The sequence below is a fragment of the Arabidopsis thaliana genome, chromosome 2 (assembly GCF_000001735.4).
Source record: "Arabidopsis thaliana chromosome 2, partial sequence".
Taxonomy (NCBI): domain Eukaryota; kingdom Viridiplantae; phylum Streptophyta; class Magnoliopsida; order Brassicales; family Brassicaceae; genus Arabidopsis; species Arabidopsis thaliana.
In genome coordinates this window covers 9,840,358-9,867,576 of record NC_003071.7, presented here as the reverse complement: position 1 = coordinate 9,867,576, position 27,219 = coordinate 9,840,358, and the positions used below count along the sequence as shown (strand labels likewise).

The following is a 27,219-nucleotide window of genomic DNA, read 5'->3' as shown; positions in this document are numbered from 1 at the left end:
TATGGGATTGGAAGATCATGGTGGATTGATATGTGTGTCTTTTCTATATATTTTTAATATTTAGGTCCCATTAAATCAGTTTGTGATTTCAGAATCCTAACATACCCTTTTGAGATTACTTTTCCTATTTATCTCGAACATAACCTCATTCTAAAACTACAACACTCTATTGGGACAATTCTATTTGGATCAAATTTGTGCTATAGTCATGAATTTATTACTCAAAATTAACTAAAAAGAAATGAACGACACATATTTTAAATGTTTTCTAGGTTTAATATCAACTTCAGATGTGGAATATTCCAAACATGTTCGAGTTTTTCTATTGCAATTTCAATAATAATTGATCATTGTGGACGTTTTAAATCACTAGAACATTTTGGCCTCTCACATGTTTCATGATTAGTCTTTATTTTATATACAGAATTCCGGATTATGAGAGAAAAAAACACATACTTTTATTAATAATTACAAATTTAAATTGAAAATTTATTTTTATGTTATTACATCCAATGAACTAATGTCAATGCATGGAAAGAATTACTTAGGCTCCGGGAACAACAACATGATCCCTTCACACACATACTCTAATTCAACTAACCAAGTCTTCTTAATTCTGATAAGTCAAATTGAAAATGTCATTACCACTGATTAAAAAGGAATCAAAAGAAAAAAAGCTTTTAGTATTGAGTATTGACCGTCGCTATCGGTGACAGGCAGAGTCACAAGCCAAATAAAAGGGAACCGCGTGGTACGTACGGGCTGACGCCTAGCTGCTACGGTCATGACAATAAATTGCCCAATCAAAGTAACATGCCAACGTGGCGCAGACATATCAGTCCCACATGTCTGCCCAAAACTAGCCAAAGATTACGTGACCGCGGTCCCTCTTGTCCCCTGTCTCGGTCTAACGATAACAAACCGAGCCCACTTTTATGTCGACGTGGAATTTGGCTGACGTTGGTTTTCTCCTTCTTGCCACTATAAATACAACCCCATACTCGTCGAGTTTCAATATCTCCTCATCATCAAACACAAAGTCTAATATTATCACTTACAAATACCATTTTAATCATGACCGTTGATTCAGCTCTGCGATCTCCGATGATGCACTCACCGTCCACTAAGGACGTGAAGGCTCTAAGGTTCATTGAGGAGATGACACGTAACGTCGATTTCGTTCAGAAGAAAGTGATTAGAGAGATACTTAGTCGTAACTCGGACACTGAGTACCTGAAACGGTTTGGTCTCAAGGGATTCACTGACCGTAAAACATTTAAGACCAAAGTTCCGGTGGTTATCTACGATGATCTTAAACCGGAGATTCAACGTATTGCCAATGGTGACCGGTCAATGATCTTGTCTTCTTACCCCATCACAGAGTTCCTCACAAGGTATATACTTAACCCAAAATGTATATTATGTTATCTTAGACTCTTAGACAGAGTTAATCATCTATAATTGTGGATTAATCTTGTTTTGTATCCAGCTCTGGGACATCAGCTGGTGAAAGGAAGTTGATGCCAACCATTGATGAAGACATGGACCGACGTCAGCTTTTATACAGTCTTCTCATGCCTGTGATGAATCTGTAAGTTACAGTTATTTAATTTGCAATTAACTTCTATTTTGTAGTAATATCTACGTGCCAAGATTAATACGTTAAAATTGGAAAAATTATGAATTAATCTAATTTATATTAAAATTTTAGCAAAAATATTTTAAATCTGAACTTTGGACTCTACATTCTAAATTTAAAACGTGAAGACTAAATGCTGAGGTTTAAACCATAAATCAGAAACCTTAAACCCTAATTCTTGAAATTTAAAAAATTAACACTAAAATATAAACCAAATCATATATATTTACTTAATTTCAAAAGATCTAATTAACATGTGTTTTGCTTTAGTTCATATTTTGTCAGATTTTTTTTGTCAATTACGTACATCCTTTAAAATGTTATTTCACTATCGCAATAACGTAACATTTTTTTTTTCTTTTTTGATAGCTAGCCTTGGATTAATTACCTAAATAATTAAAAAGATGATCTTACAATAACTAATAGTTTTTTCTTTTCTTGTTACAGCTACGTGCCCGGATTAGACAAAGGCAAGGCTCTATATTTTTTGTTCGTGAAGACGGAATCGAAGACTCCCGGTGGATTACCAGCACGTCCGGTGCTCACGAGTTATTACAAAAGCGAACAATTCAAGAGACGTCCTAACGATCCGTACAACGTGTACACGAGCCCTAACGAAGCCATCCTTTGTCCAGACTCATCCCAAAGCATGTACACGCAGATGCTTTGTGGTCTCCTTATGCGTCACGAAGTCCTCCGTCTCGGCGCCGTCTTCGCTTCTGGTCTCCTCCGTGCCATTGGATTCCTTCAAACCAATTGGAAAGAACTCGCCGACGATATCTCCACCGGTACCTTAAGTTCAAGAATCTCTGACCCGGCCATTAAAGAGAGCATGTCCAAGATCTTGACCAAACCGGACCAAGAACTGGCTGATTTCATAACTTCGGTATGTGGTCAAGACAATAGTTGGGAAGGTATTATTACTAAGATTTGGCCTAACACTAAGTACCTTGACGTCATCGTTACTGGAGCCATGGCTCAGTATATCCCGATGCTTGAGTACTATAGCGGCGGGTTACCGATGGCTTGCACGATGTATGCATCGTCCGAGAGTTACTTTGGGATCAACTTGAAACCAATGTGTAAACCTTCTGAGGTTTCTTATACCATTATGCCAAACATGGCATACTTCGAGTTTCTCCCTCATCATGAAGTCCCAACCGAAAAATCCGAACTTGTGGAGCTAGCTGATGTCGAGGTCGGGAAAGAGTACGAGCTTGTGATCACAACCTATGCTGGGCTTAACCGTTATAGAGTTGGTGATATTCTTCAGGTGACTGGATTCTACAATTCCGCTCCACAGTTCAAGTTTGTGCGGAGGAAGAACGTTTTGCTTAGCATTGAGTCGGATAAAACCGATGAAGCTGAGCTCCAAAGCGCGGTTGAGAACGCATCGCTCTTACTTGGAGAGCAAGGAACTCGTGTTATCGAGTACACGAGCTATGCAGAGACGAAGACTATACCTGGCCATTATGTCATTTACTGGGAGCTTCTAGTGAAGGATCAAACCAATCCTCCAAATGACGAAGTCATGGCTCGGTGCTGCTTGGAAATGGAGGAGTCGTTGAACTCTGTGTATAGACAAAGTCGGGTTGCGGATAAGTCGATAGGACCACTCGAGATACGTGTTGTGAAGAATGGAACGTTCGAGGAGCTCATGGACTATGCCATCTCCAGAGGCGCATCGATCAATCAGTACAAGGTGCCGAGGTGTGTGAGTTTCACGCCAATAATGGAGCTTCTTGACTCAAGGGTTGTATCTACACACTTCAGCCCAGCTTTGCCACATTGGTCACCAGAACGTCGTCGTTGAGAAGATTTTGGTTTGTGTTAGGATTTGTGAGTCGTACAATAAGTTCGGTGTACGGATGTTTACCCCATCAATGTTTTTTCCACTCTGTCCCTCCTTTGTCTGATTTCTAATTAATAAACAATTTAAGTTATTTAGCCGAAAAACATAAAAACAGGAAACAAAGTTGTACACGATCTTTGATTCAAACCGAAGATAAACGAATCCTCACCAATTGGAAACGAAGCAAATGTACTAAGCGTCGATGTTAATGACGAACACTTGATTTGAAATAAAACTTACTTTATTAAAATATTCAAAACGAAAAGAGCATAAACGAATAGATATCTAATGTTGACCAAAAGAATTAAACGCAGAAATAAAGACATGCACATTGCTTTCACCTAAGACCAACCATCGTCTCCATCTTCTTCTTCATATTCTTCTTCATATTCTGAATCTTCTGTCTTCTCAAATGGAGCATTGGATGGCTTGAGTATTTTTAAATCCTTAACATTAAGATCTTCTACGTCGTCTACAAAGGTGTAAACGCTACAAACGCCTTCACCAAAACCTTGGATTTCAACACGTTGGAGAGTGCTCTTTTCGGGATTGAAGTAGAAAACATAAAATGGTTGTCCAGGAGTATACTCACACATCGAAAAGACTATGTCACCCCAAGCAGCAGTCGTTGGAGCAACGGAAACCTCACGACGACGAAAGAATATATCATCGGTCCAAGTGTAGGCATATTTCTACCATTCCTGTTTCTCTACATCCTCTAGAACCCACACATTCAACTTATTAATGGCATCAGGTTCTACATAATTCTTCTTACGATAAAGACACGATTGATAGTTGACATCATCCTCGAAATAAATTACCGCTAATTTACCCTTATAGTTTATCAATCTACAAAACCTTTCTATCTCAAAAAAAATGAATTTTTCAGACCTAATATCAAAGCAAACTATCGCATAATCATACTTTAAATCATAATCTTTATTATCCCAAGCGGACGTTTCGCCTAAGTAATACAATACCCCATTAATGGATACCCCTTCACTCACAATTTCATATCTCAAGGAACATCTTATGGTTCTCCACTTCATATTTCCAGTTCCTACTGTAAGGATTTTATGATCACGATCACCAGATAGATAAGCCATGAACAATATCTTGAATTGCTTCTCAATCGGTTCAAACACCAAAAAGCTATACGTCTTTCTGTAACGTTGCAAATAAGGTAAGATTGCATACTCTCCTGTGTAGGGGTTACATATCACAGATCTATCGTCGGACGAATCACCATATAAATAGATCAAACCAGAGGTGTAACCATATGAAAAATATCGTCGATCACTATTATGACCGATGCGCATATTGTTTGGAGGGAACTTCACATGAAATTTGGCTGATGCTGCTACAGAAGCCGACGAGGACTTTTCATATGGATACTGAGGCAACGAGAAGAAGCTCCACACACCGTCTGCTACCGTGGCGAATAAGATGCACGGCTTAGGCGATGACCTGGTCAAGAACAACTCCGTGAAATATGGACGACGTATCATTGATGCCCATGGCTTCGACACACAACGAAACCTGGCGACTGACTTTGAAGGCACTCTCGACAATATCTCAGCGATGAGATCAATCGATATGGGAGATGATGAATTCATGATTTTGCGATCGAACGAAGAAATAGATTTGTTGAAAACTTATGTATTAAGACCTAGAGAAACCCTAGCTAGCTATATATTTTCGATTATAGTCGGTTAAGAAAAAGAAATATGGCCTAATTTAACGTCCGAGCCGGTCAATTGCTATATGAGATTATGAATTTCGGTTTGTTGTGGTTTACTTGTAAAGTTCTGGTTTGTTACGGTTTAGACAATTAATTGTTCATAACAAGCTCTACTATTATTCCATGTACAATCGATCTTGATTATCTCTCTGTTCAATATATGTTACGTGGATATAAAAGATACGTTAATCTTAGCGAATTTGCATAGTCTGCATTTTTTTCAGCAACTGATAATTATAGAATTTCCATTAGGCATAGAGTAGAAAAAACATCTCATGAATAATGTCTTCGAGAGGTTGAATGTCTCGTAATAGAGCTCATGAATGTTTTTAGGACAAAGCTTTAAACACATCGAATTCATTTTAATTTTAATCAACAAAAAAAGGAAAACAAAAAACAAGTGCCTATCAGAATCATGACTCGATCATATGTGACAAGTCTCTGATTTGGATAATATCAAGAGGCAGATCCTGAATGTTGAGATTGATGGTCTTGCTTGCTGCTTCCTTTCCTGATAGATTTTGAGAGACCTACTGGTAAAGTAGCTGGATCAGAGACTCTGTGTAATTGAAATTAATGAGATATTTCTAAAGTAGTTTTTTTTAAAAGTACTTGTATATGACAAGCGAGTTAAAATCCCCAATTACCAATCATCCATAATATCAACAGTAAATTTACCACGGGCTATGGGTTTAGGGCCACTATATTTTTAAGTGTTTCTGGGGGCCAAATATTTTGTCAATTCTAATATGTTTAGGCCACAATATTTTAAAAGCCTGTTATTGTTTTTTCAAAATTAAAAAGTGTTTTTCAGAGGGGCCATATTAAACATGTTTTGGTTCGTGCGTGGATACATGCTTTTTCATAGCTTTTGATTCCGATTTTTGAAACACAAAGCGAACCTCAGACGAAGTTTCTATATAATCTAATTCTACATACATGGTTACACATATCATGTTATGTTTTTTGTCAAATTATTTTAAAGTTAAACTGAGTCTGAATTGATGTATATACATCTTCACGGATGATTCGACAATGTGATGTTTCCTATGTCCATTATACTCCATATACATCGTACATACATCTTCACGGATAAATATCAAATTTATTTGCTTCTTCAAGCAAGCGTATATGTTTTTTCATACTTCCAAAAGTGTTCTTGTTTTTTAGTAAATGGAGTTTTACGTTTTTAGAGATTCATATTTCTTCTGCGCTGAAAAGTGAAACATAAGATAGGATAATATCTTCGCGCAGCCTGGGAAATGTAGATTGCTCTTTGAAAGTTGTGCCATCTGTTTTTCTTTTGGTCGTCTGCCATTCATTCTAAATAAAGCCCATTACATATACATGTATTTATTCAAAAAAAAAAATACTCAAAATGGTCCGTAAAAATAGAGAAAAAAATACGAACAACTATGTCAACTAAATATTTCGAGAGAAAAAATTATGTTGTTATCATTTTCCAAAAAAAAATAACCCGGAAACATCAACAAATAAAATGAGCAGACTTCTTTAAAATGAGATGATAAACACGTAATAATCTTTTAGAATTTGTTTTTTTGAATTTAATGCAAAATTATATTCAAAAGAAAAAAATACTGTTTGGTACATAGAAATGCATACTTTTTTATGGAAATCAAGTAAAGATTATCTATCCTTGACTTTTTAATTTTTATCTTTGATTTCTACTTGTTGTTTAATATAGTGAACCTATATAAAAGTTTGCGTTGTTTAGAATTCTGATGAATTGGTAAAGATAACAAACTACACGGGCATGTTCACCTCTTTTCACAATGCATTTTGATGAGCATGCAAACATTAACTATACATATCTATATATACATTTTTGCAGCCATTTTGTGAAATAAATCTTGTAGTTGAAACTTATTTACAATGGTTGCCACTGGATTTTAATATTTGTTTTTGATAATTAGAAAAAAAAATTTCGAATTAAATATTTGATATTTAACAATTTCCCTAAAATCTCTCTACATTAACTACACGATTGGTTACTAAAATAAAACTTTCAAAATATTTAATATCATTTAATTACTACAAAATTATCATTATTGATATTGTTTTTCTGCATGACTATTACAATTCAATTATAATCATCAAACCGTAGAGATATTTGATAGCATTTAATTACTAGATAATTTTAAAAATAAATGATTCATAAACATATGATAAATAAGATCAACATTAATAAAATAAAACGGGACGGGTTGGCGGAACGGGTTTGGCAGGACGTTACTTAATAACAATTCTTAACTAGAAAATAAAAATATTTTATAGATAGTTACATAGATAGTTACAAATTGTAAACTTTTATATATACTAATTTTAAAGTATAAATTGTCTCCGCGGTATACCGCGGGTGAAAATCTAGTATATACATATTTTAATAAGATATCTTTTATTATCATTTAATGAAAACATTAAATATGTACTTGTTTTTTGTTTCTCTTATAATTCAGGTACTTTGAACAATTAAATAGATAATTTAGCACAAAAGGTATACTATATCCATATAACATTATATTTGTAATCTATGTGCCATCCATTTCTAAACTTTGTAACTTTAACATAGTTGTTGACAATAGAAGTTGCACTAAAAGATTGTTTTTTATAATTATGTGTAAAGAATAATTTACAAAAAATTGGTGAAAGGATGGATATCTTTTGCAAATTTACCAAGAAAAAAAAAAGAAGAGAATATCGGAGGTGAGAGACGTGTATCCACGAGCCAACCATGTTTAATATCAGGCTTGGTTCCCACTATTGCATGACATGGCATCATCCCCATGGTTCTTTCGATCTCGCCAGGTCATCAACCTAAGTGGACCATTTATTTCGCATGATACACACCACCTGTTTATTTCTTTATTTGCTTTTTTATTCCCTATACATGCTTTTTGATTTTGATATATACTGTTCGAGGAAACAATACTCCTAAATAGTATAGAAATATTTTAAGAAGACAGAAATATAAATAATTATATTAAAAATCTTAACATTAGTTACAATATATTAATAAATTCAACAAACAGTTTATATATAGTTTATTCATGTTTGAAGCAAAACAAAGTTTAAAAACAAATATTTTCGCATGTTACTTTATCACAAAAAATGATCTAATTATACTAAAAATGATAAATTTATCGAATCTATTTAATATTTTGAAAAGGATTCTATTTACACTATACATATCTATGGACTACGATAGACATTTTTATTTTTAACACACGAGGCCACAAACGAAGGTATACGTGATGCATGAACACTGTGAAGTGTGAAGCTTCCTATATAATCTACATGTTGATGAACGCTCGATAAAATTATAAACCTAATTATTAGTCCAAAGAAATTCTACAAAAATTCTCTATTTAAAAAAAAAAAGATAGTGAAAAAATGTGTCCGTAAGTAAATAAGCGAATTAAATGTAAAATCTGTCCCAGAAAAACAAACAAAACTAAACTAGAAAAGAGAAATTTGAATTTACTTTTCCAAATTCCATTTACACATCAAAATTTTATTTATTTGTTTATGAGTGATTATCCGAATTACCTCCACCAAATAAAACCCTATCTTATTTCCCCCTAAATTATTAGAAAAATATAAAGTGATTAAGATTCTTTTGAAAGTTTGTGTTTATACTTTATCTTGTACTAAGAGAAACAGAACTTCCCTATAAAAAGCAAAAGCAAGTAAGAATAACGTGTTAAACTAAAACCTCGAAAACAACAAAACCCGAAACTGAAACAGAGAATCCAAAAAAAATGCCACAACTCGAGAACAACGAGCCACTTCTAATCAACGAGGAAGAAGAAGAAGAAACAGCGTACGATGAAACAGAGAAGGTACATATCGTAAGAAACGAAGAGGAGGACGATCTAGAACACGGCGTCGGATGCGGCGGCGCACCACCGTTCTCATGGAAGAAGCTATGGTTATTCACCGGACCTGGGTTTTTAATGAGCATTGCGTTTTTAGATCCAGGGAATCTCGAAGGAGATCTTCAAGCCGGTGCGGTTGCTGGGTACTCTTTGTTATGGCTTCTCATGTGGGCAACAGCAATGGGTCTTTTGGTTCAGCTTTTGTCGGCTAGGCTTGGTGTTGCGACAGGTCGTCACTTAGCTGAGCTTTGTCGTGATGAGTATCCTACTTGGGCAAGAATGGTTTTGTGGGTTATGGCTGAATTGGCTTTGATTGGATCTGATATTCAAGAAGTTATTGGTAGTGCTATTGCTATCAAGATTTTGAGTAATGGGATTTTGCCTCTTTGGGCTGGTGTTGTTATTACTGCTCTTGATTGGTAAATTCTCAATTTTTAGACATGTGTCTTCTTGTGTTATTGTTTCATTTGTCTGTGTTTGGTCCCAGTTTTGTCTTTTTGGTTTATGGTTCTAATAGCAGTTTAGCTAATCTAATCTATGGATTGTTTGAATTTGGTGTTAGTTAACCATTAGCTGTGTTAATTTCATCTTTACACATGAATTTTTGTCACTATGTGCTCATTTGGTCATTGATTCATATGTGTGTTTTGCTCAAAGTTTTGGTCTTTTTGTTGGAATCAGGAAACTCTAGTGAGTGTTTATGGTTCTAATTGTAATTTAGCTAATCTATTCTATGGATTGCTCAAATTATTATGTGTTAATTGATTAGCTGTGTTAATGTCTCGTGGAATTTCATCTTTCGGTGTGAGTTTTTGGTGTTATGTATCTCATTGATTCATATGTATGTGTTTTGGTCACAGTTTCGTCTTCTTGTTTCTTGAGAACTACGGAATAAGGAAGCTCGAGGCTGTGTTTGCAGTTCTTATCGCTACAATGGGAGTCTCATTCGCTTGGATGTTTGGTCAAGCTAAGCCAAGTGGCTCTGAGCTTCTCATTGGTTAGGCTTTCTTTCTTCTCTTTATCATTTTCTTAATGGAACAGTCTTTTAACTTTTTAAGTTCTGAAGAAGTTAGATTTCTCTTGTTGCAGGGATTTTGGTACCGAAACTGAGTTCAAGAACGATACAGAAAGCAGTTGGAGTTGTGGGTTGCATTATAATGCCACACAATGTGTTTCTTCACTCAGCTCTTGTTCAATCTAGAGAAGTCGATAAACGACAGAAATACCGAGTCCAAGAAGCGCTAAACTACTACACAATAGAATCCACAATTGCTCTTTTCATCTCCTTTTTGATCAATCTGTTTGTCACAACTGTTTTCGCCAAAGGGTTTTATAATACTGACCTCGCCAATAGCATCGGTTTGGTTAACGCGGGACAGTATCTTCAGGAGAAATATGGAGGCGGTGTGTTCCCGATACTATACATTTGGGCGATCGGGCTATTAGCTGCTGGCCAAAGCAGCACTATTACCGGTACATATGCGGGACAGTTCATAATGGGCGGGTTTCTTAATTTCAAAATGAAGAAATGGTTGAGAGCTTTGATCACACGAAGCTGCGCTATCATTCCAACTATTATCGTTGCGCTAGTGTTTGATTCATCGGAAGCTACACTCGATGTCTTAAACGAGTGGCTTAACGTGCTTCAGTCCATTCAAATCCCCTTTGCACTCATTCCCTTACTTTGTTTGGTCTCCAAGGAACAAATCATGGGTAGCTTCAAGATTGGTCCTTTGTACAAGGTTTGTCAATTTCGTTCAAACTCTTTTACTAACATTCTTTAAAGATCGCTTTATTAAGCTCGATCTCACCTTGTTGTGCAGACAATCGCGTGGCTTGTTGCTGCGCTCGTGATAATGATCAACGGTTATCTTTTGTTGGAGTTCTTCTCCAATGAGGTTAGTGGCATAGTCTATACCGGTTTTGTGACACTGTTCACAGCTTCTTATGGTGCATTCATCCTCTACCTCATTGCTCGTGGCATCACTTTCACTCCTTGGCCGTTCAAAGCGGAGTCTAGTCATTGAGACTGGACCAAACAAGACAGTGTAAGCGTAGTAGCTATGTCTTGTAATCCTTAGGATCATGAGTTCTTAGCTTTCTCTCTTGTATTATATGTGTTGTTGTTATAAAGCAGCTCTGGTTTTGTTGAAGAAGGCTCTTCTATGTATCAGTAGTTAGGTCCCAGAGACGAGAATTAATAAGAATATGTTCACATCTAAACCAATGTTGACACAGATCAAAAGAAACTTTGGGGAACATTCCCAAAAGTGTACATTTAATCGTCCGATCAGAGTTTCACAGTTTCAAGGATTCTCAAATACTTTAAAGTACATATTGTGGATATAGTCAGGGCAAATTCGATACACAAGGTAAAATGATGGAACCAAAATTTCCATAGATAAACACAAAATCTACTTGTTCTAATATGGTATATTATTAAGGGCTTTGTCCCGATCTATTACATTGGCATCTATGTTTTTGTTAATGTATTTTGGGAAGTGCAGTCTTGCTCATCTTGGCATTCATTGCCTCTTTGTCTTCCCTCTTGTTTGGAGTGGTTTGTTTTGGGTACAAACCAACGTCCCACATTTGAAGTTTAGAAAATAGTTTCCCATATATAAGCAAGTTCAACTTCAACTAGTAAGAGACATTTTGGGAAGGAGATCAATAACAAATCCTTGCGGATTTGAGCATGTAGATTCAAAAAGGACAATATTATACTAAAGGGGAGTTGGAATGGGCTTGGAAAGCCTAATAAATGGTGTTGAACGTGGGTTGAAAAAAATGGACCTAGGGCTTGGACTGTATAATCGGTGTGGGAGAAGCCTACCATGTAACACGATAAGAAGGATACCTCAAGAGAACCTCACAAATAAGAAGGTGTCGAGTCATGGTCCCAAGGTTTCTCTGAAGGGGACGCCCATGTTCGTGGTCCTTGGTTTGAAGGGGAGATTGTTGGGTACAAACCAACGTCCCACATCTGAAGTTTAGAAAATAAGTTTCTAATATATAAGCCAAGTCCAACTCCAACTAGTAAGAGATCTTTTGGGAAGGATCCCAATAACAAATCCTTGCAGGTTTGAGCATGTAGACCCAAAGAAAACAATATCATAGTAAATGGGAGTTGAAATGGGCTTGGGAAGCCCAATAGTTTGCGGATTGCACTGGATGCAGTCTCTCATGAAGTCATTGGGATCGACTTGTTTCAATCTCGCTTAGCTTCCTTTGTGTTGTATCTTGCATTTATCCCTAGTTTATCTTCTTTTGAAATATTGTTAGGCATTTCTTGCCTTGTTACCTTATATTTTCCCTTTATTTGGATTGTATTTGCTCCTCTTTTGACTGAGTCTGAGACTTAATTTGAATGAAAATTATGGACCAAACAAAACACACAAAATCTACTAAGATAAGTGAGGTGAATTAGCCAAGAGATAAATCCATAGATATTGGCATGTTTTATGTATATATATATATATGTCTGATTACATATATGGAAGAACAAATATTACTTAGGGGATTTTGGAAAAATGTATTTTGATACAAACTTATCTTACAGTATAACCGTTTATATGTTCAAATATTTATAATATTATAAACGTTTTCTTAATTTTAAATATATGAATTATAATGTTTATAACTCTTTAAAACCTTAGAAATGGAGATGGTACATATCCTAAAAATCTTTACATCAATCGAATTTTCAGACAATCATGGCCTTTATGGCCTTTCATTTGAAAAAACTTGTTTATATGTATTTGAACTATATTATGTGGGAATGTTTATTAACAAACCATTGTGAGTTTATATCAACAATTTATTTTGTAAAAGTAAATATATAAAATGTGTTTATTAATGTAAAACTTAATACATTGACAAAAGAGTAAAAGTTAATAAAATCTAAGCAAACGCAAAATATCAAATCTAAGAGCCTTTTAAATTTCTTTCAATCATATTTATATTAAAACAAAATAACTTTATAAAAATTATTTCTCCGTATATCGCCAGTTTTAATCTAGTTATTAATCAATTAATCCATCAAATTAAATGAGTTTATGGGTTGACCCATCAAATAAGTTGAGTCAACCCATAAACTCATTTACTAATTTTTTGGTATTCTACCTATCTAGAATATGTAAAATTAAAATCATGTTTATTCTGCATTTTATATGAACGAGCTCCAAATAAGTGTAATTTATATTTCATGATAATAATAAATTTTAAAACATTTACATCATATTCAGATTCAAAAGAAAGTATTCTAAATCCACCAACAGTAACAAAAAAATTATGCGATTATAAATTTTCATTCAATAGATTCATTGAAGAACATAAGATATATTATTATAGTTAAGACATACATGATTAACACAATTTATGCTCTCTTAAGGGCTAGGAGGCTTTCCTATGGGGCTCCATTTATACTCTAATTTAGGAATTTCTTTACCATGTGTGAAGTAAATACCATCTTCTCTAGCTTCCCAAATATTCTTTTTACCGTAGTGAGCTATCAGACCGCCACTTTTATATGCCCTAAAATTTGCATAAAACTTGTAAGTAGGACCACGTCCCTGCCATAACTCACAATCAAATTTAGTTTTCAAAACACTATCATGAAAACGAAATTCGTAGATTTGTACTCCAGGTCTCAAATAGTGGTAGCCTAGGTCGTCGTCTTTTGATGTACAATGAATCTTGAGAACGTTTTTCACACCAAGAGAATTTTTAAAAACTACAGAATTTTTTTCTCTGAACTTCGCATTACTCGATCCTGCACATAACACAATAATAATAAAAGAAAACGAAAAACAATTCATTGTTTCTTAGATTTACTTGTTCTTTTGTTTTAGGGGCTATATATATATAAGATAAAAGATGTTTAGAAAAAAAAAGAAGAAGAAGATAAAAGATGATATTTTGGTGCTATTTTGGGAAAACTCATTCAACGTTCAACTTTTACGAGGTGTATGTTTCTTAAATTGACTTGAATTCTAATTGAGACAAAAAAACTGAAAAAGAGATATGTTTCTTAAATTGACTTGAATTCTAATTCAGACAAAAAAAGAGATATGTTTCTTAAATTATGTTTCTTAATTGACAGGTTGTACAGTTGATTCTTCAGTTAGAATTTCTTCCATTAATTGGCAAATTATTGTTTTTGTGGACGATAAGATTTATTGTAAAGACCTGATGGCTTTTTAATGATGTTTTACATTATAAGGATTATTGTGGCAAGGCAATCATACAAGATTTGTGACTCATCAAGCTCGGGTGACAATGATAGTATAAGAAAAGGAAGGGTTAAAGACGTAATCTTGAAAAATCTGATTCGTCCAAACTGCTTAATAGAGCCCCTTCTAAATAACAAGGTCACGCGAAACAAGAGATACCTAAATCAGCTGATGATTCTGATGCTACAAGAAGGTTTTCAATGTCAATGAGGCCCTGTTTGTTTCATCATTTCCATTCAGATGATCGACTTACATGATTCATTTAAATCATACATTTGAATGATGTTTGTTTCATTATTTGCAATTTAATCTACATGATGCATTTAAATGGATCTTTATTTGTTTGATCATTTTGTAGTTCATCCACATTCTCGTTTAGATAAAAATGTTCATGCTTTCATTTTGACAAATAACAATTATTCAACATCATTACCCATTATCAATACTAAACATATTGGCGGGAAAATATGATTTTATGATTTTGCTGAGAATACACGATTTTACGGTTTTGGCGATAAAATACGATTTTGCGATGTTGGCGGGAAAACATGAGTTTGGGGTTTTGGCGAGAAAACATGATTTTACGGATTTGCGAAAACATGATTTATGGTTTTGGCGGGAAAACATGATTTTACGATTTTGACGGGAAAAACATGATTTTGCGGTTTTGGTGGGAAAAACATGATTTTGCGGTTTTGGCGGGAAAACCATGATTTTGCGGTTTTGGCGGGAAAACATTATTTTGCGGTTTTGGCGGAAAATCCATGATTTTGCGGTTTTGGTGGGAAAAACATTATTTTGCGGTTTTGGCGGGAAACATGATTTTACGTTTTTGGCAAAAAAATGATTTTGTGGTTTTGGCGGGAAAATATGATTTTGCGGTTTTTCTTGTTTCAATATGTAATTTTAAAAATATTAATTAAGAAATCTATAGAAAATAACATGATTTAATTTATGATTATAAATAAGGGTATATCTGTCTTTTGTTATTTTTGAATAAACCATCTTCATCCAAATGCTTCAATCAAATTCATCTAAATGAATTTCATAAATTTGTCTAAATTTAGAAACTCATTCAGATGTATCATCCAGATGATCCATCCAAATACTTGTTAAATTATAAAAAACAAACATCATTTTTCATCTGCATTTGGATGAATCATTTGGATGAAAAACAAACAAGGTCTGAGTCTGATTTCACAGTTTCCAAAAGAGATATAAGAAGGTTCGTTTCAACTTAATCGGAAGGACACATGTAAAGAGCTATGCAATTCAACGGTAAAGTTCATGTTGAGATTGTACGTACGACAGTTTGAATCATTTATCAAATAAACTTTTTGCTTGAATCTGAGAGTTAATTGTCTTAAGTGAGCTGTGGTACTATCTTTTATTTTTATAGTTTGCCGAGAAAATGTTGTCTTTTTATAACTTGGGGGCTCTGAAGGATTAGCTCGGATTAAAAGAGCTAAACGATGTCTTTTTTTCCGTTTGTTGGATTACTAAATGTTGCTGTGAGTGGTCATACTACTTTTGTTTAAAGTTTTTTTTTTTTTTTGTTTCTTAAAATAAAAAACGCCCTATTTAAACTTAAAACTACTACTTTGATCACACGAAATTGAGTTATCATTCCAACTGTTAATGTTACTCTAGTGTTTGATTCATTGGAAGCTACACTCGATGTCTTAAACGAGTGGCTTAACGTGCTTAGTCCATTCAAATCCCATTTGCACTGATTCCATTATTGTGTTTGGTCTCCAAGGAACAAATCATGGTAGCTTCATGATCGTTCCTTTGTACAAGGTTTGTCGATTTCTTTCAAACTCTTTTACTACATTCGTTAAAGATCGCTTTATAATTAAGCTCGATTCACCTAGTTGTGCAAACAATCGCGTGGCTTGTTGCTGCGCTCGTAATAATGATCAACGGTTATCTATTGTTGGAGTTCTTCTCCAATGAGGTCATGGCATAGTCTATACCGGTTTTTGTGACTGTGTTCACAGCTTCGTATGGTGCATTCATCATCTATCTCATTGCTCGTGGCATGATCACTTTCACTCCTTGGCGATTTAAAGCGGAGTCTAGTCATTGAGAGTGGGCCAAACAAAATAGTGTAGTAGCTATGTCTTGTAATCCTTAGGATCATGAGTTCTAGCTTTCTCTTTTGTATTATATGTGTTGTTGTTATAAAGCAGCTCTAGTTTTGTTGAAGAAGGCTCTTCTATGTATCAGTAGATAGGTCCTGGAGATAATAATTAATAAGATCTTTCATCATTTGCTAATGATGTTTGTTGTAATGGATTTAACTTAATAATAATAACTAGTTTTGTCCCAAAAACAAAAAAAAAACTTAATAACTAGATTATAGCCTATGCTATTAATGTTTTTTTTTTAAATTCGAAACTATAATATATTTAAAAGAAAAAAAAACAGCTTCACGATGTATAACACAATATATGATAACACATCTCAAATTTAGAGATGTATAGCCAACAACATGAACTATCTTAATCGATTATAAAATTTTATTCAATAGATTTATTCAAGAACATAAGATATAAAATTGTAGTTAAACCTAGATGATTAATACATTATTTGCTCTCATAGGGGGCTCTCCACTCTCATAGAGGGATCCCCGGGGATCCATTTATACTCTAATTTAGGTGTTTCTTTACCATGTGTGAAGTAAATACCATCTTCTCTAGCATCCCAAAAGTTCTTTTTACCGTAGTGAACTATCAGACCTCCACCTTTATATGCCCTAAATCTTGCATAAAAGTTGTAATTATAATAACTACTTCCTTGCTTTAACTCACAATCAAATATAGTTTTCAAGACACTATCATGAAAACTGAATGCGTAAGTTTGTCCATGTCTCAGGTAAACGTAGTCGGTGTCGTCGTGTTCTGATGTACAATGAATCCTGAGAAGTTTTTTCGGACCAAGAGAACTCTTAAAAATTACGGAGTTTTTTTCGTTGAATTTCGCATTATTCAATCCTGCACATAATATAATAACAAGGAAAAAATAAGAAAAACAATTCATTGTGAACTTTTTTTTAAGATTTATTTGTTCTTTAGTTTTAGGGGTGATATATATATAAAGATAAAAGATGCTTATTTATACAAAGTGTTTTGCTCATGCTTTAATTTTCTTCCTGTTTTGGCATCTTATTAAAGGAATATTTTGTTTCAATAATATTTGGTGCTGTTCTGGAAAAAAGCTCATTCAACGTTCAACTTTTACATTTAAGGGACATACTGGATTAGTAATTTGGGATGATTTATTCCATAAAAACAATCTCACCTTACTGGACTGGTCATCATTTTCTGAAATGTTTTAAAATCCAGTCTCATTGAAATCTAGTATTTATCAAAACATTCCAAATCTGTGGTTATTCAGTTGATAATTTATAAAATTTTCAAATCTCATGTTATTGGAAAACTGGGATTTTATCGTAAGATTTTAGTAAAAAGTTTCATATGATTTGAGAGACAATTTATAGTTAAAAAGTGTGGGTAGAACAATCAAACATTCTATAATAATAAAAAAAGAACAATCACACCTCATATATGATTATATTTATATACTCACCTTGTTATATTTCTATGATCTAACAATATAGAAGAAGTCAATAATCAAATAACGTAGACAAAACACACATATATATATTGATTTGTTACTAGAGTGTCGTTAGTATGCAATTGTTCAATATACATAATTTATGTTATTAGATAACATTTAGACAATTAGTTAAAATATATGTATTTTTTTGTAATCTAAGGGTTGATTTGTATATTTTAAAAGTTTCTATCAAAAGATTGATTTTTGTAAGTTTCCTGAAGGAAAAAAAAAAAAAAGACAAAACACAAAGTGGAGGAGACCAAGCTGACAAAACAATGTCCGAAACGGCTTAGAACGGCTTAAAACGCCAGCAAATTTCGATCTGACCAATTGCAGACCCAAACAACTCGTCGAATCTTTTTTTTTTCCTTCTTCTTTGGCTAATCAGAAATAATAATACACGGAGAAGAAGAAGAAGATTTGCGTTTTACGTGCTCTCAACTATAATCTGCAAGACCGAGAAAGATTGATTTCCCTTCTTCTTCACGTGCATGTTTGTTTCTTTCTTCTCTCTTTCTCTCGTATAGTTTCGATCTATCTATCTATCTCACTTAGGGTTTTCAATTTTACCCCTTTTTTCTCTGTTCCAATTCTCTAACCTCTCTTCGTCAAAGCTCTTGCTCATTACATTTCCGAGACACCCATTTGATCAATTTCGTAAGATTTCAGGATTTTTCTCCTCATGGGTTACATTTGAATTTGAATTTTCTTCAAGAGAAAAGTTTTGGATTCCATAAAGTTCGTACCTTTTGGTGATTGTTCGATTCGTAGCAAGTTAATTCGTGAACCCTTTTGATCTGAAGTTTCAAATTTTGTTGCTTTTTCAGGGTGGAAATGGAAGTTCTTCTCAGAAGTATCTCGTCGTTTCTAAATCTGTCATCTTCTAAACATATTGATTTAGACCCGTTTGAGAAGTACTATAAGAGAGTTGAAGAGTTATTGAGAGTGTTGAAGCCTATAGCAGATGTTGTTGTTACCTCTGATTTTGTTTTTGATGAGAAACTTGGTAAAGCATTTGAAGAATTGACTCAGGATGTTGATCAATCCATTGATCTTTTCAGGAGTTGGCAAGCTTTCTCTAGTAAAGTCTATTTCGTAAGTCCCTAAACTTCTCTTCTCGTCTCAGGTTGTATCTTAGCTATATAGAGTTTTAACATATGCATAGATTAGTTTGCTTTATGATTGTTCGGAAGTTTTCTTTTGCCTTTAGCTTGAATCCGTGACGGTTTTAAGATCAAATTAGTGACCATTGTGTTATTCTGCACTCTTGCTTGAGTTTTGGTTACTGATAAATCATTTCGTTGATGATAGCCTCTTAATATCTACGTCTAGGTTCTTCAAATTGAATCTTTGCTACCAAAGATGCGGGACACCATTGTGGATACTTTTCAGTTTCTCATGTCTTCTAAGAACCATCTACCTGATGAGCTAAGCCCAGCTTCTCTTGAGGTACCTTCTCTTTACATTTAGAGGAAATTTGTATCAATTTATATGCTATAGATATGTGGTCTGTTCAGAACATTAGCTTTAGGTTGGAAATTAAATTGGATCAGTTACTGAATTTTGTGGAAGGGGTTGATCGTAGTGATGCTGACTGCTTTATGTTTTGTTGTGTTGTCCACATTAGCGATTGAATCAAATTGCAGGAGATACGAATGGTTAATTTACAAATATTCGTAATTGCAGCAATGTCTAGAGAAGATTAAGCATCTTAGTTATGAAGAAATATCTTCTGTCATTGACGGTGCTTTGAGGGATCAGAGAGATGGTGTTGGACCTAGCCCTGAGATCTTGGTGAAAATTGGAGAGAACACTGGTCTTAGATCAAACCAGGAGATTCTGATTGAAGCTGTTGCTCTAGAGAGGCAGAAAGAGATGGCTGAGCAGTCTGAGAATAATGCAGAAGTCGAGTTCCTTGACCAACTGATTGTTATTGTAAACCGCATGCATGAACGTCTTCTTCTGATCAAACAGACTCAGACTTCTAGTGTCGCCATTCTTGCCGACTTCTTTTGCCCTCTGTCACTTGAAGTAATGACTGATCCAGTGATTGTGTCATCAGGACAAACATATGAAAAGGCGTTTATCAAGAGATGGATTGATTTGGGTTTAAAAGTGTGTCCCAAGACTCGACAGACCCTGACTCACACTACTCTAATACCCAATTACACCGTGAAGGCCTTAATCGCTAACTGGTGTGAGACAAACGATGTCAAGCTGCCTGATCCCAATAAATCAACAAGTTTAAATGAGCTTTCTCCTCTTTTATCATGTACAGACTCCATTCCTAGCACGGGTGCTGATGTTTCTGCTCGTAAAGTTAGCAACAAGTCACATGATTGGGATGCTTCTTCAAGTGAAACCGGTAAGCCCTCGTTCTCAAGCCGAGCAACTGAAAGAGAAGGTGCTTCTCCTTCACGTCCTGCTTCTGCCTTGGGTGCTTCTTCACCGGGTATATCTGGAAATGGTTACGGTTTGGACGCCAGGAGGGGATCACTAAATGATTTTGAAGATAGATCAAACGATTCTCGAGAACTGAGGACAGATGCACCTGGTAGGTCATCTGTATCTTCAACTACACGAGGCTCAGTAGAAAATGGACAAACATCTGAGAACCACCATCATAGGTCCCCTTCTGCTACTAGCACTGTTTCCAATGAGGAGTTTCCAAGGGCAGATGCGAATGAGAATTCAGAAGAATCAGCTCATGCTACACCTTACAGCAGTGATGCTTCAGGAGAAATTAGATCAGGGCCTCTTGCTGCAACCACTTCAGCAGCTACTCGCCGAGATTTGTCTGATTTTTCCCCAAAATTCATGGATAGACGTACCCGTGGTCAATTTTGGCGACGTCCATCAGAGAGACTCGGTTCAAGGATTGTTTCAGCGCCTTCGAATGAGACAAGACGTGATCTTTCTGAGGTCGAAACTCAAGTTAAGAAGTTGGTGGAGGAGTTGAAAAGCAGCTCATTGGATACTCAGAGACAAGCAACCGCAGAACTAAGGTTGCTAGCCAAGCACAACATGGATAATCGGATAGTCATTGGGAACTCTGGAGCAATCGTCTTATTGGTGGAACTACTTTACTCAACTGACTCAGCTACACAGGAAAACGCTGTTACCGCACTTCTCAACTTATCTATCAATGACAACAACAAAAAAGCAATTGCTGATGCTGGTGCAATTGAGCCGCTCATTCACGTGCTTGAAAATGGGAGCTCTGAAGCCAAGGAGAATTCAGCTGCTACTCTCTTCAGCCTCTCTGTAATAGAAGAAAACAAGATTAAGATTGGTCAGTCGGGTGCAATCGGGCCTCTTGTAGATCTTCTCGGTAACGGTACCCCTCGGGGTAAGAAAGACGCTGCTACTGCCTTGTTTAATCTATCGATACATCAAGAAAACAAGGCGATGATCGTGCAATCAGGTGCTGTGAGATATCTTATTGATCTGATGGACCCAGCAGCTGGGATGGTGGATAAAGCAGTTGCTGTTTTGGCAAATCTAGCTACAATTCCGGAAGGAAGAAACGCGATTGGTCAAGAAGGCGGAATCCCTCTTCTTGTTGAAGTCGTTGAGTTGGGTTCAGCTAGAGGGAAAGAAAACGCAGCAGCAGCTCTTCTTCAACTTTCAACCAACAGTGGTCGGTTCTGCAACATGGTTCTTCAAGAAGGCGCCGTTCCTCCACTCGTCGCTCTCTCACAGTCTGGTACTCCTAGAGCTAGAGAAAAGGTACAAACTTTATAACTAATATATCATGTTCCTCTTAATTTAAGTAGCCACACTCATGACTTTGATTGTTTTGAAGAGTTCTTTATTTGGAGAAAATCTTGTAACTTGTCAGGCACAGGCGTTGCTCAGTTACTTCAGAAACCAACGGCATGGAAACGCTGGGCGTGGCTGATGATGGATGATGATGATGATGATGATGTTGATGATGCACAGATTCTGGTCTCTCAGTGCCTATTTTTATGTTTTGTCTTGTGACCAAAGTAGTGATTTTGTACAAAAGAGGTCTCTTCTGCAAATAATTTTTTCGTACTCAAGATTTTTTGTTGGTTCTCTGTATTCTTTAATTTTCTATTGATTCTCATAATAAACTTTGATTTGGAATAGAATTTTTTTTTTTTTCTTTCTGATTTCATAAGACAGTGTAGCTGTGAATATGAAATGAGTGAAAATATTTTACCATTGATGTGATAATTAGCAAAATTGAGAACAGTAATTTTGCAGAAAATAGCATGTATTAAAATTATTATTTGTATACATAAAAGACAAATAATATATCAAAATGCTGAATACAAAATGTGAGCTGTAATACATGAGACAAATGGGAGAGGATCAAAAAAGATATAAAATAAATAAAATTAAGAATTGAAAAAAAAAAAAAAAAAAAAGAAGAACAAAAATTTATTAGAAGGCTAGAACAAGTAGAGACCATGCGATTGCCGCAGCTCCCACCATTTGTATCACAACACTTATTCTTTGTGCTCCGCTCTGCAGTAAAATAATTCGAAATTTTAAGTTCTAGAAACTAGAAAGAATCAAATCTAACAAAAAAATTGTGATTTCAGACATTTTTAAATTATAACGAATAACCTAAACTATAGTCAAAAGATGGGACTAATTTACATTTGTTTTTACTTAAGTGATATTTTTACATATTACCTAAATTAATTTACCATATTGTTTAGGTTAAATCATATATTATTTACCTGATCGTCAGCGGCAGGAGAGAAAGCATCGCTTGGTCCAGGACCAGGAGCTTCTCCGGGCGGAGCAGGCGGGCTTAAAAGCTCCGAAGCTGGTCCAGGAGCCGGAGCGGTCTTATGCTTCTTTGTCTTCTTCTTATGTTTTGTCAGAGCTGGAGCCGGAACATCAGCTGAAGGTGCAATCTCCGGAGCTGAAGGAGTATCAGCCTCCGGTGAAGGAGCGGGCGGAGAGATCTGAGGTGTAGAAGCAGGTGTAGGAGAAGGAGGAGCCTCTACAGGTGCTTCTACCGGAGTCTTCGCCGGAGCCTCCGTGGATTCCGGCGTTGGAGCAGCTGGAGAAATGGCGGGAGATGTGGGTTTAGGCTTATGAGGAGATGTAGAAGGAGAATGGATCGGTGCGGTGGCCGGAGATTGGCCACCGACGGTGATGAAAACAATGCAGATCAATGTAACCGTCAAGAGAATATTGCGAGTCATAATTTGTAATTAGTTGAGAGAATTAAGGAATTAGAGAAAAAGTGAGTGTTGAGTGAAGAATGCTCGAGTGTATGTATCTTTGCATGTTGTATATAGGAGAAAATATTTGAGAGATCTGGACCGTTGAAGGGACCTACGGTGATTAGTAGCCGTTGGAGCAGAGTATAAAAATTATGTGTGGTTGTTGTAATATTTGAGCTAGGCCCAGTCTGGCATTGGGCCCAATATCTTTGGTTGTTTCCTAATTTTGGTTTTCTACGGCATTTTTTGTTTTTGTTTGCTAGACGGATAAACAGCTGGAGAGTTGGCATATTCCGGTGATGGTCCCATCTCAGCCACCATCACCGTCACCGCTATGGACACGCATACGAAAACAAAAATTTCTTTTCAGTGATATTCTTATTTTGAGATTTGTTTTTCTAACGAGATTGCTTATGTTTTTGTTTGGGAAATATTAGTCTTACTTTGTTCAACTCTATAATCACAATGGTGGACAAGTAATACTTTGCATGCATTTTTCCATAATTAAAACAAAAGTATGAATCGATCGGATCGGATATCAAACCACATAATGTATATATAACCATATGATACTACTTACACAGTTACACTACATACTATACATTGCATATACAAGTTACTTTAGTCTTAGTATAAATCCATTTTTGTAACCGTTTAATTTTTGGAAGTGGATATGCCATTGTGGAGACAATGACAAATGGAAATTACCACCGAGAGCAGCGGCGTGTCGATGATGCCATTATTTTTATTTTTGTGGTCCTGAGAAGAACAAATCATTTTACAAGCATTGTACATACATATGACTTTTTACAAAACAGTGTTAAGTTTATTTGTTCATGCTTTTTTTTGGTTACATGCAATTAATAACCGATTGGTCCGAACCGAACCAACTCAACATGATACTTTTATGGTTCACTGTGCCAGCTTTATCCATGTTATGTTTCAAAGGGTTATGGAAAAAATCGTTGTCGATGGGTATTTGCGAGACCACGCCCAATGGAAAAAATCCTGGTCCAATAACAGATGAGCCACATGCCTCGTAAAAAGCTGATTTAATCGACCCAAACCAAAGTATACAAACATAACATCTAAAGATGGCCATTTAATTTCAAACTGAATTAATTTTTGCTATACACACAATGTTTTGTAATCAGAGAACTGAATCAATCAGTAGCACGTAGCAACCATATACACTAATCTAAACTTATTTTATTTTATAAAAAAATCTATAAATTTTTAATTAATTTAACTAATAAATATATGTTTCTGATTAATTTATATATATACTTTATCGGTTGACTACATATAATTTGTGAGGCACACACATATCATATTGAGATTAAGTCCAAGATCTGGCTATCACCAACCACGTGTACGTGGGCAAATAAAATATCCCCTTCAACAAAATATTCGTTCGTACCATAAAGTCACAAAGCCACCGACTTCGCTTGGCATCATCACACATCATGATGATCACCGGCTCTTTAGAATATTAATTAATTAAGACGCTCTAGTATGATCGGGAATAGATAATGATTTTGTTTCTAATAGAAAGTATCGATCTAATATTATTGTAAAAAACCCAAAACGCATCAATTATTCAACAGATAATGTTCTTATTTTGGATAGTACTATTCATAAAATTCCAAACAAAAACCCAAGATCGGATATTTGGATTGAATACCAAAGTTGGCTTTGTGACCAAGAACTAAATAATTTCAATTCGATTTTTTTTATTTCAATTTTGATGAAATACTAAATTAATAAATTAAGTTATATGATCGACGGAGATAAAACTAGATAACATTGGTCATTATCAAAAAGAAATAAGCTTCACATTAATTATTAAATCGTTACAACTTCATTTGATACGAAACTCGAACTTTAGCATTCAGCATTAGACGCAAATACATTTTTAATTAAACCATAAAAACGTTAAGAAACGAAGCTGGATCAGTTATTGAACATACTACAATTATGGGTTTGTTTTCCGACGATCCACAAAACCCGTTCATTATTATAGTCTTTCTTTTTTTTCACGGAGCTTTCGCATCGGTGGTAGTGGCGGCGGGTGCGTCGCCAGAAGGAGTAGGAGCATCGGTGGAGCCACCTCCAAGACCAGGAGTAGGCTCTTGGTGACCTTCGGCTCCATAAGCTTTCAATTTGTAATCTTCCAAAGTACCCGTCGCCATGTAAGGGCTATCGGTCGGCAAGTCGTTGTCTTTCACTTGCTCCGTTTTCTTCTCCGTCGTTGTTGTCGTCGTCGGTGGTGTTTTCCCGGCCTCCATTTTTTTTTTTGTTTTGTTAGTTTCTTCTTTTTTATTTTTCGTTTGCTATTAAAGGTTTTAGGTTCTGCTTCATGAGATGTGTCTGCTTTTATGGAGCTATCTAGTACACGGTGGCTCGTGTGATTCCGACACGTTAATTACGCGGTTCCTCGAGATCGACGTGGCTTGTTGTCTGCTGATGTCGGCTGTAGTACTTATGGGCCTTTTGGTTGAATTTTAAAGTAGGCTTTTCAGTGGGCTTTTCTTAAAGTGGGTTTAAGGCGAATAATTGAGTTGAACCAAACAAGGAAAAACAGGTACCGGTAAAAATCACTTGATAAACTCTGTAGAGAGTTTGACCAAAAAAAAAAAAAAGAAGAAGATGATTTTCACGGTGTTTTACGCAGTTTCTGAAAAATATCCACACTTGCATTTTGTCTTCGTTGACATAGCTTTTGTGATGATTCATTATTTGGTTTTATTGAGCCTTTTCATTTAGAACATCCTTGAGACTATTACATGTTTTTTTTTTTTGAGACTAGAACATGTTAATTTAGTGATTCTTCTTTAATTGGTGAGAAAATCAGAGGAGCGGCATTTATAATTAATTGTGGAAGATATATGGTTGAACTAGCAGCAACCAATTCTACATAATTAGGAGGAGTGTAACATGCCTTGGAGGTTCAGATATAGAAGCTAGAGAAAAAAACTTAATTATTGTTGACATAGTATTCTGCTTTTCCATGTAAATATTTGAGAAAAAATCTTAAATTATTGTTGACATAGTATTCTGCTTTTCCGTGGTTTATAAATGACTCTAAATCTCTAACGGAAAACCTTAGTGTTTGACGAAAAAATAAATTAAAAATAGAAGTAGTGTGGACTCTTTGGAAGTGTAAAAAGGGTTGTTACATAGTACTCCAAGATGTAAAAGAAGTTATAGAATGAATCTCTTGGAAGAGCTCCTTAATCTACAACTACGAATAGAGTTGAAGATGGTGATTAGGTTCGTATCTCTTTAACTATAAAAAAAAAAAAACTATATGAATGGATATGAAATGAGAAAATTGAAGTACGAAACAGGTCCTAAAACTGTTCCTATTTATTTGGTATGATATCATTTCAAACTTGAGAATTATTTAGCATTAAACTCTACACGAAAAAAAAAAAACTTGCATTACAAGTGTTTTTTTTTTTGTTTTTTGAAACACGTTAAAGAACCGAAACTTGATCAGTTATTAGACAAGCGAAGCTACCCTTTGTGTTTGTTGACGATCCTATAATAAAGTTTTTCACGGAACGCCCTGACGGTTAATCGCATCGGTAGAAGAAAGATCCGTCGATGCAGCGCCTCCACCGCGTCCAAGACCGCCTGAAGGAGTGGGAGCATCGGTGGCTCCACCTCCCATACCGAGTTTAGGCTCTTGGTGGCCTTGTGCTCCGTAACCTTTCATCTTGTAATCTTCCAAGTTATCATAGTCCAAGTATGGGGTCTTGATAGACTCGAGGTCGTCGTTTTTAACTTCTTTCACTTCTTGCTCGGTCGTTGGTGGCTTTTTCTGATCCTCCATCTTGTTATGCGTTTTGCTAAATGCTTGCCCGTGAGAGGTTTACACTTGCTGCTTATATAGCTCACGTATAGCTCGTATATTTCTGACACGTGCGGTATACCGGTGGCAATTAGTAAGCTTCTCGATATACGTGACTTTTATGTTAAGATTTACGTTATCTAAACTAGGGTCCTAGAAGCATCTGCAATTTAAAA

General features: G+C 35.4%; 10 protein-coding genes and 2 long non-coding RNA genes across 18 annotated transcripts; 5 read left to right on the top strand and 7 right to left on the bottom strand.

Moving 5' to 3' along the window:
- The first annotated feature begins 1,014 nt into the window (after window positions 1–1,014).
- Window positions 1,015–3,722, top strand: GH3.3 (Auxin-responsive GH3 family protein). Its single transcript, NM_127881.3, has 3 exons — window positions 1,015–1,394; window positions 1,490–1,591; window positions 2,087–3,722. Exons 1-3 carry the CDS (start codon window positions 1,075–1,077, stop codon window positions 3,450–3,452), a joined length of 1,788 nt encoding a protein of 595 aa, NP_179898.1. The 5' UTR covers window positions 1,015–1,074; the 3' UTR covers window positions 3,453–3,722.
- Window positions 3,723–3,832: 110 nt separating this feature from the next.
- On the bottom strand, window positions 3,833–5,107 carry AT2G23160 (F-box family protein; the record flags this gene model as incomplete). The annotated part of the gene is made up of 1 exon (NM_127880.2): window positions 3,833–5,107. The coding sequence occupies one exon, from the start codon at window positions 5,105–5,107 to the stop codon at window positions 4,184–4,186; it is 924 nt and encodes a 307-aa protein (NP_179897.2). The 3' UTR covers window positions 3,833–4,183.
- Window positions 5,108–8,798: 3,691 nt separating this feature from the next.
- NRAMP3 (natural resistance-associated macrophage protein 3) lies at window positions 8,799–11,428 on the top strand. Its single transcript, NM_127879.4, has 4 exons — window positions 8,799–9,547; window positions 9,989–10,125; window positions 10,218–10,870; window positions 10,952–11,428. Exons 1-4 carry the CDS (start codon window positions 9,012–9,014, stop codon window positions 11,153–11,155), a joined length of 1,530 nt encoding a protein of 509 aa, NP_179896.1. The 5' UTR covers window positions 8,799–9,011; the 3' UTR covers window positions 11,156–11,428.
- A 344-nt stretch (window positions 11,429–11,772) lies between these two features.
- On the bottom strand, window positions 11,773–12,189 carry AT2G07890. Its single transcript, NR_140243.1, has one exon. It is a non-coding gene; the product is annotated as an other RNA (long non-coding RNA).
- A 1,231-nt stretch (window positions 12,190–13,420) lies between these two features.
- AT2G23148 (Plant self-incompatibility protein S1 family) lies at window positions 13,421–13,968 on the bottom strand. The gene has a single exon (NM_001124897.2). The coding sequence runs from the start codon at window positions 13,943–13,945 to the stop codon at window positions 13,514–13,516; it is 432 nt and encodes a 143-aa protein (NP_001118369.1). The 5' UTR covers window positions 13,946–13,968; the 3' UTR covers window positions 13,421–13,513.
- A 2,043-nt stretch (window positions 13,969–16,011) lies between these two features.
- Window positions 16,012–16,604, top strand: AT2G07885. Its single transcript, NR_140242.1, has 2 exons — window positions 16,012–16,130; window positions 16,362–16,604. It is a non-coding gene; the product is annotated as an other RNA (long non-coding RNA).
- Window positions 16,605–16,957: 353 nt separating this feature from the next.
- On the bottom strand, window positions 16,958–17,401 carry AT2G23142 (Plant self-incompatibility protein S1 family; the record flags this gene model as incomplete). The annotated part of the gene is made up of 1 exon (NM_001124896.1): window positions 16,958–17,401. One exon carries the CDS (start codon window positions 17,399–17,401, stop codon window positions 16,958–16,960), a length of 444 nt encoding a protein of 147 aa, NP_001118368.1.
- Window positions 17,402–18,197: 796 nt separating this feature from the next.
- PUB4 (RING/U-box superfamily protein with ARM repeat domain-containing protein) lies at window positions 18,198–22,167 on the top strand. 5 transcript variants are annotated; one of them, NM_127878.7, is made up of 5 exons: window positions 18,198–18,473; window positions 18,808–19,075; window positions 19,313–19,429; window positions 19,667–21,709; window positions 21,822–22,167. In NM_127878.7, coding segments are annotated over exons 1-5 (2,490 nt in total). In that variant the 5' UTR covers window positions 18,198–18,471; the 3' UTR covers window positions 21,882–22,167. The 5 variants fall into 5 exon arrangements, with proteins under 5 accessions (NP_179895.6, NP_001189583.1, NP_001323987.1 ...); NM_001202654.2 differs by having other exon boundaries at window positions 18,198–18,637; NM_001335839.1 differs by having other exon boundaries at window positions 18,211–18,718; window positions 21,822–22,166.
- Window positions 22,168–22,191: 24 nt separating this feature from the next.
- On the bottom strand, window positions 22,192–23,443 carry AGP17 (arabinogalactan protein 17). Of its 2 annotated transcripts, NM_127877.3 has the most exons (2): window positions 22,693–23,443; window positions 22,192–22,474 (listed from the first exon to the last, which is right to left on the bottom strand). In NM_127877.3, the coding sequence occupies exons 1-2, from the start codon at window positions 23,164–23,166 to the stop codon at window positions 22,391–22,393; spliced, it is 558 nt and encodes a 185-aa protein (NP_179894.1). In that variant the 5' UTR covers window positions 23,167–23,443; the 3' UTR covers window positions 22,192–22,390. The 2 variants fall into 2 exon arrangements, with proteins under 2 accessions (NP_179894.1, NP_973519.1); NM_201790.2 differs by having other exon boundaries at window positions 22,203–23,347.
- A 1,499-nt stretch (window positions 23,444–24,942) lies between these two features.
- On the bottom strand, window positions 24,943–25,735 carry AT2G23120 (Late embryogenesis abundant protein, group 6). Its single transcript, NM_127876.3, has one exon. The coding sequence runs from the start codon at window positions 25,473–25,475 to the stop codon at window positions 25,224–25,226; it is 252 nt and encodes an 83-aa protein (NP_565548.1). The 5' UTR covers window positions 25,476–25,735; the 3' UTR covers window positions 24,943–25,223.
- On the top strand, window positions 25,552–25,695 carry AT2G23118 (uncharacterized protein; the record flags this gene model as incomplete). Its single annotated transcript, NM_001124895.1, has 1 exon — window positions 25,552–25,695. The coding sequence occupies one exon, from the start codon at window positions 25,552–25,554 to the stop codon at window positions 25,693–25,695; it is 144 nt and encodes a 47-aa protein (NP_001118367.1).
- Window positions 25,736–26,210: 475 nt separating the features above from the next.
- AT2G23110 (Late embryogenesis abundant protein, group 6) lies at window positions 26,211–27,121 on the bottom strand. 2 transcript variants are annotated; one of them, NM_001202653.2, is made up of 2 exons: window positions 26,636–27,051; window positions 26,211–26,493 (listed from the first exon to the last, which is right to left on the bottom strand). In NM_001202653.2, the coding sequence occupies exon 1, from the start codon at window positions 27,023–27,025 to the stop codon at window positions 26,747–26,749; it is 279 nt and encodes a 92-aa protein (NP_001189582.1). In that variant the 5' UTR covers window positions 27,026–27,051; the 3' UTR covers window positions 26,211–26,493; window positions 26,636–26,746. The 2 variants fall into 2 exon arrangements, with proteins under 2 accessions (NP_001189582.1, NP_179892.1); NM_127875.3 differs by lacking the exon at window positions 26,211–26,493 and having other exon boundaries at window positions 26,508–27,121.
- Between the last annotated feature and the right edge of the window lie 98 nt (window positions 27,122–27,219).

Coding starts and splice junctions, on each gene's coding strand:
- AT2G23148 (NM_001124897.2), bottom strand. CDS start 13,945: ATGAATTGTTTTTCGTTTTCTTTTATTATTATTGTGTTATGTGCAGGA.
- GH3.3 (NM_127881.3), top strand. CDS start 1,075: ATGACCGTTGATTCAGCTCTGCGATCTCCGATGATGCACTCACCGTCC. Junction 1,395..1,489: donor ATCACAGAGTTCCTCACAAG/GTATATACTTAA, acceptor TTTTGTATCCAG/CTCTGGGACATCAGCTGGTG. Junction 1,592..2,086: donor CTCATGCCTGTGATGAATCT/GTAAGTTACAGT, acceptor TTCTTGTTACAG/CTACGTGCCCGGATTAGACA.
- AGP17 (NM_127877.3), bottom strand. CDS start 23,166: ATGACTCGCAATATTCTCTTGACGGTTACATTGATCTGCATTGTTTTC. Junction 22,475..22,692: donor CTCCTGCCGCTGACGATCAG/GTAAATAATATA, acceptor ATTTTACTGCAG/AGCGGAGCACAAAGAATAAG.
- NRAMP3 (NM_127879.4), top strand. CDS start 9,012: ATGCCACAACTCGAGAACAACGAGCCACTTCTAATCAACGAGGAAGAA. Junction 9,548..9,988: donor GTTATTACTGCTCTTGATTG/GTAAATTCTCAA, acceptor TTTTGGTCACAG/TTTCGTCTTCTTGTTTCTTG. Junction 10,126..10,217: donor TGGCTCTGAGCTTCTCATTG/GTTAGGCTTTCT, acceptor CTCTTGTTGCAG/GGATTTTGGTACCGAAACTG.
- AT2G23110 (NM_127875.3), bottom strand. CDS start 27,025: ATGGAGGATCAGAAAAAGCCACCAACGACCGAGCAAGAAGTGAAAGAA.
- AT2G23120 (NM_127876.3), bottom strand. CDS start 25,475: ATGGAGGCCGGGAAAACACCACCGACGACGACAACAACGACGGAGAAG.
- PUB4 (NM_127878.7), top strand. Junction 19,076..19,312: donor TCTCTAGTAAAGTCTATTTC/GTAAGTCCCTAA, acceptor ATCTACGTCTAG/GTTCTTCAAATTGAATCTTT. Junction 19,430..19,666: donor TAAGCCCAGCTTCTCTTGAG/GTACCTTCTCTT, acceptor TCGTAATTGCAG/CAATGTCTAGAGAAGATTAA.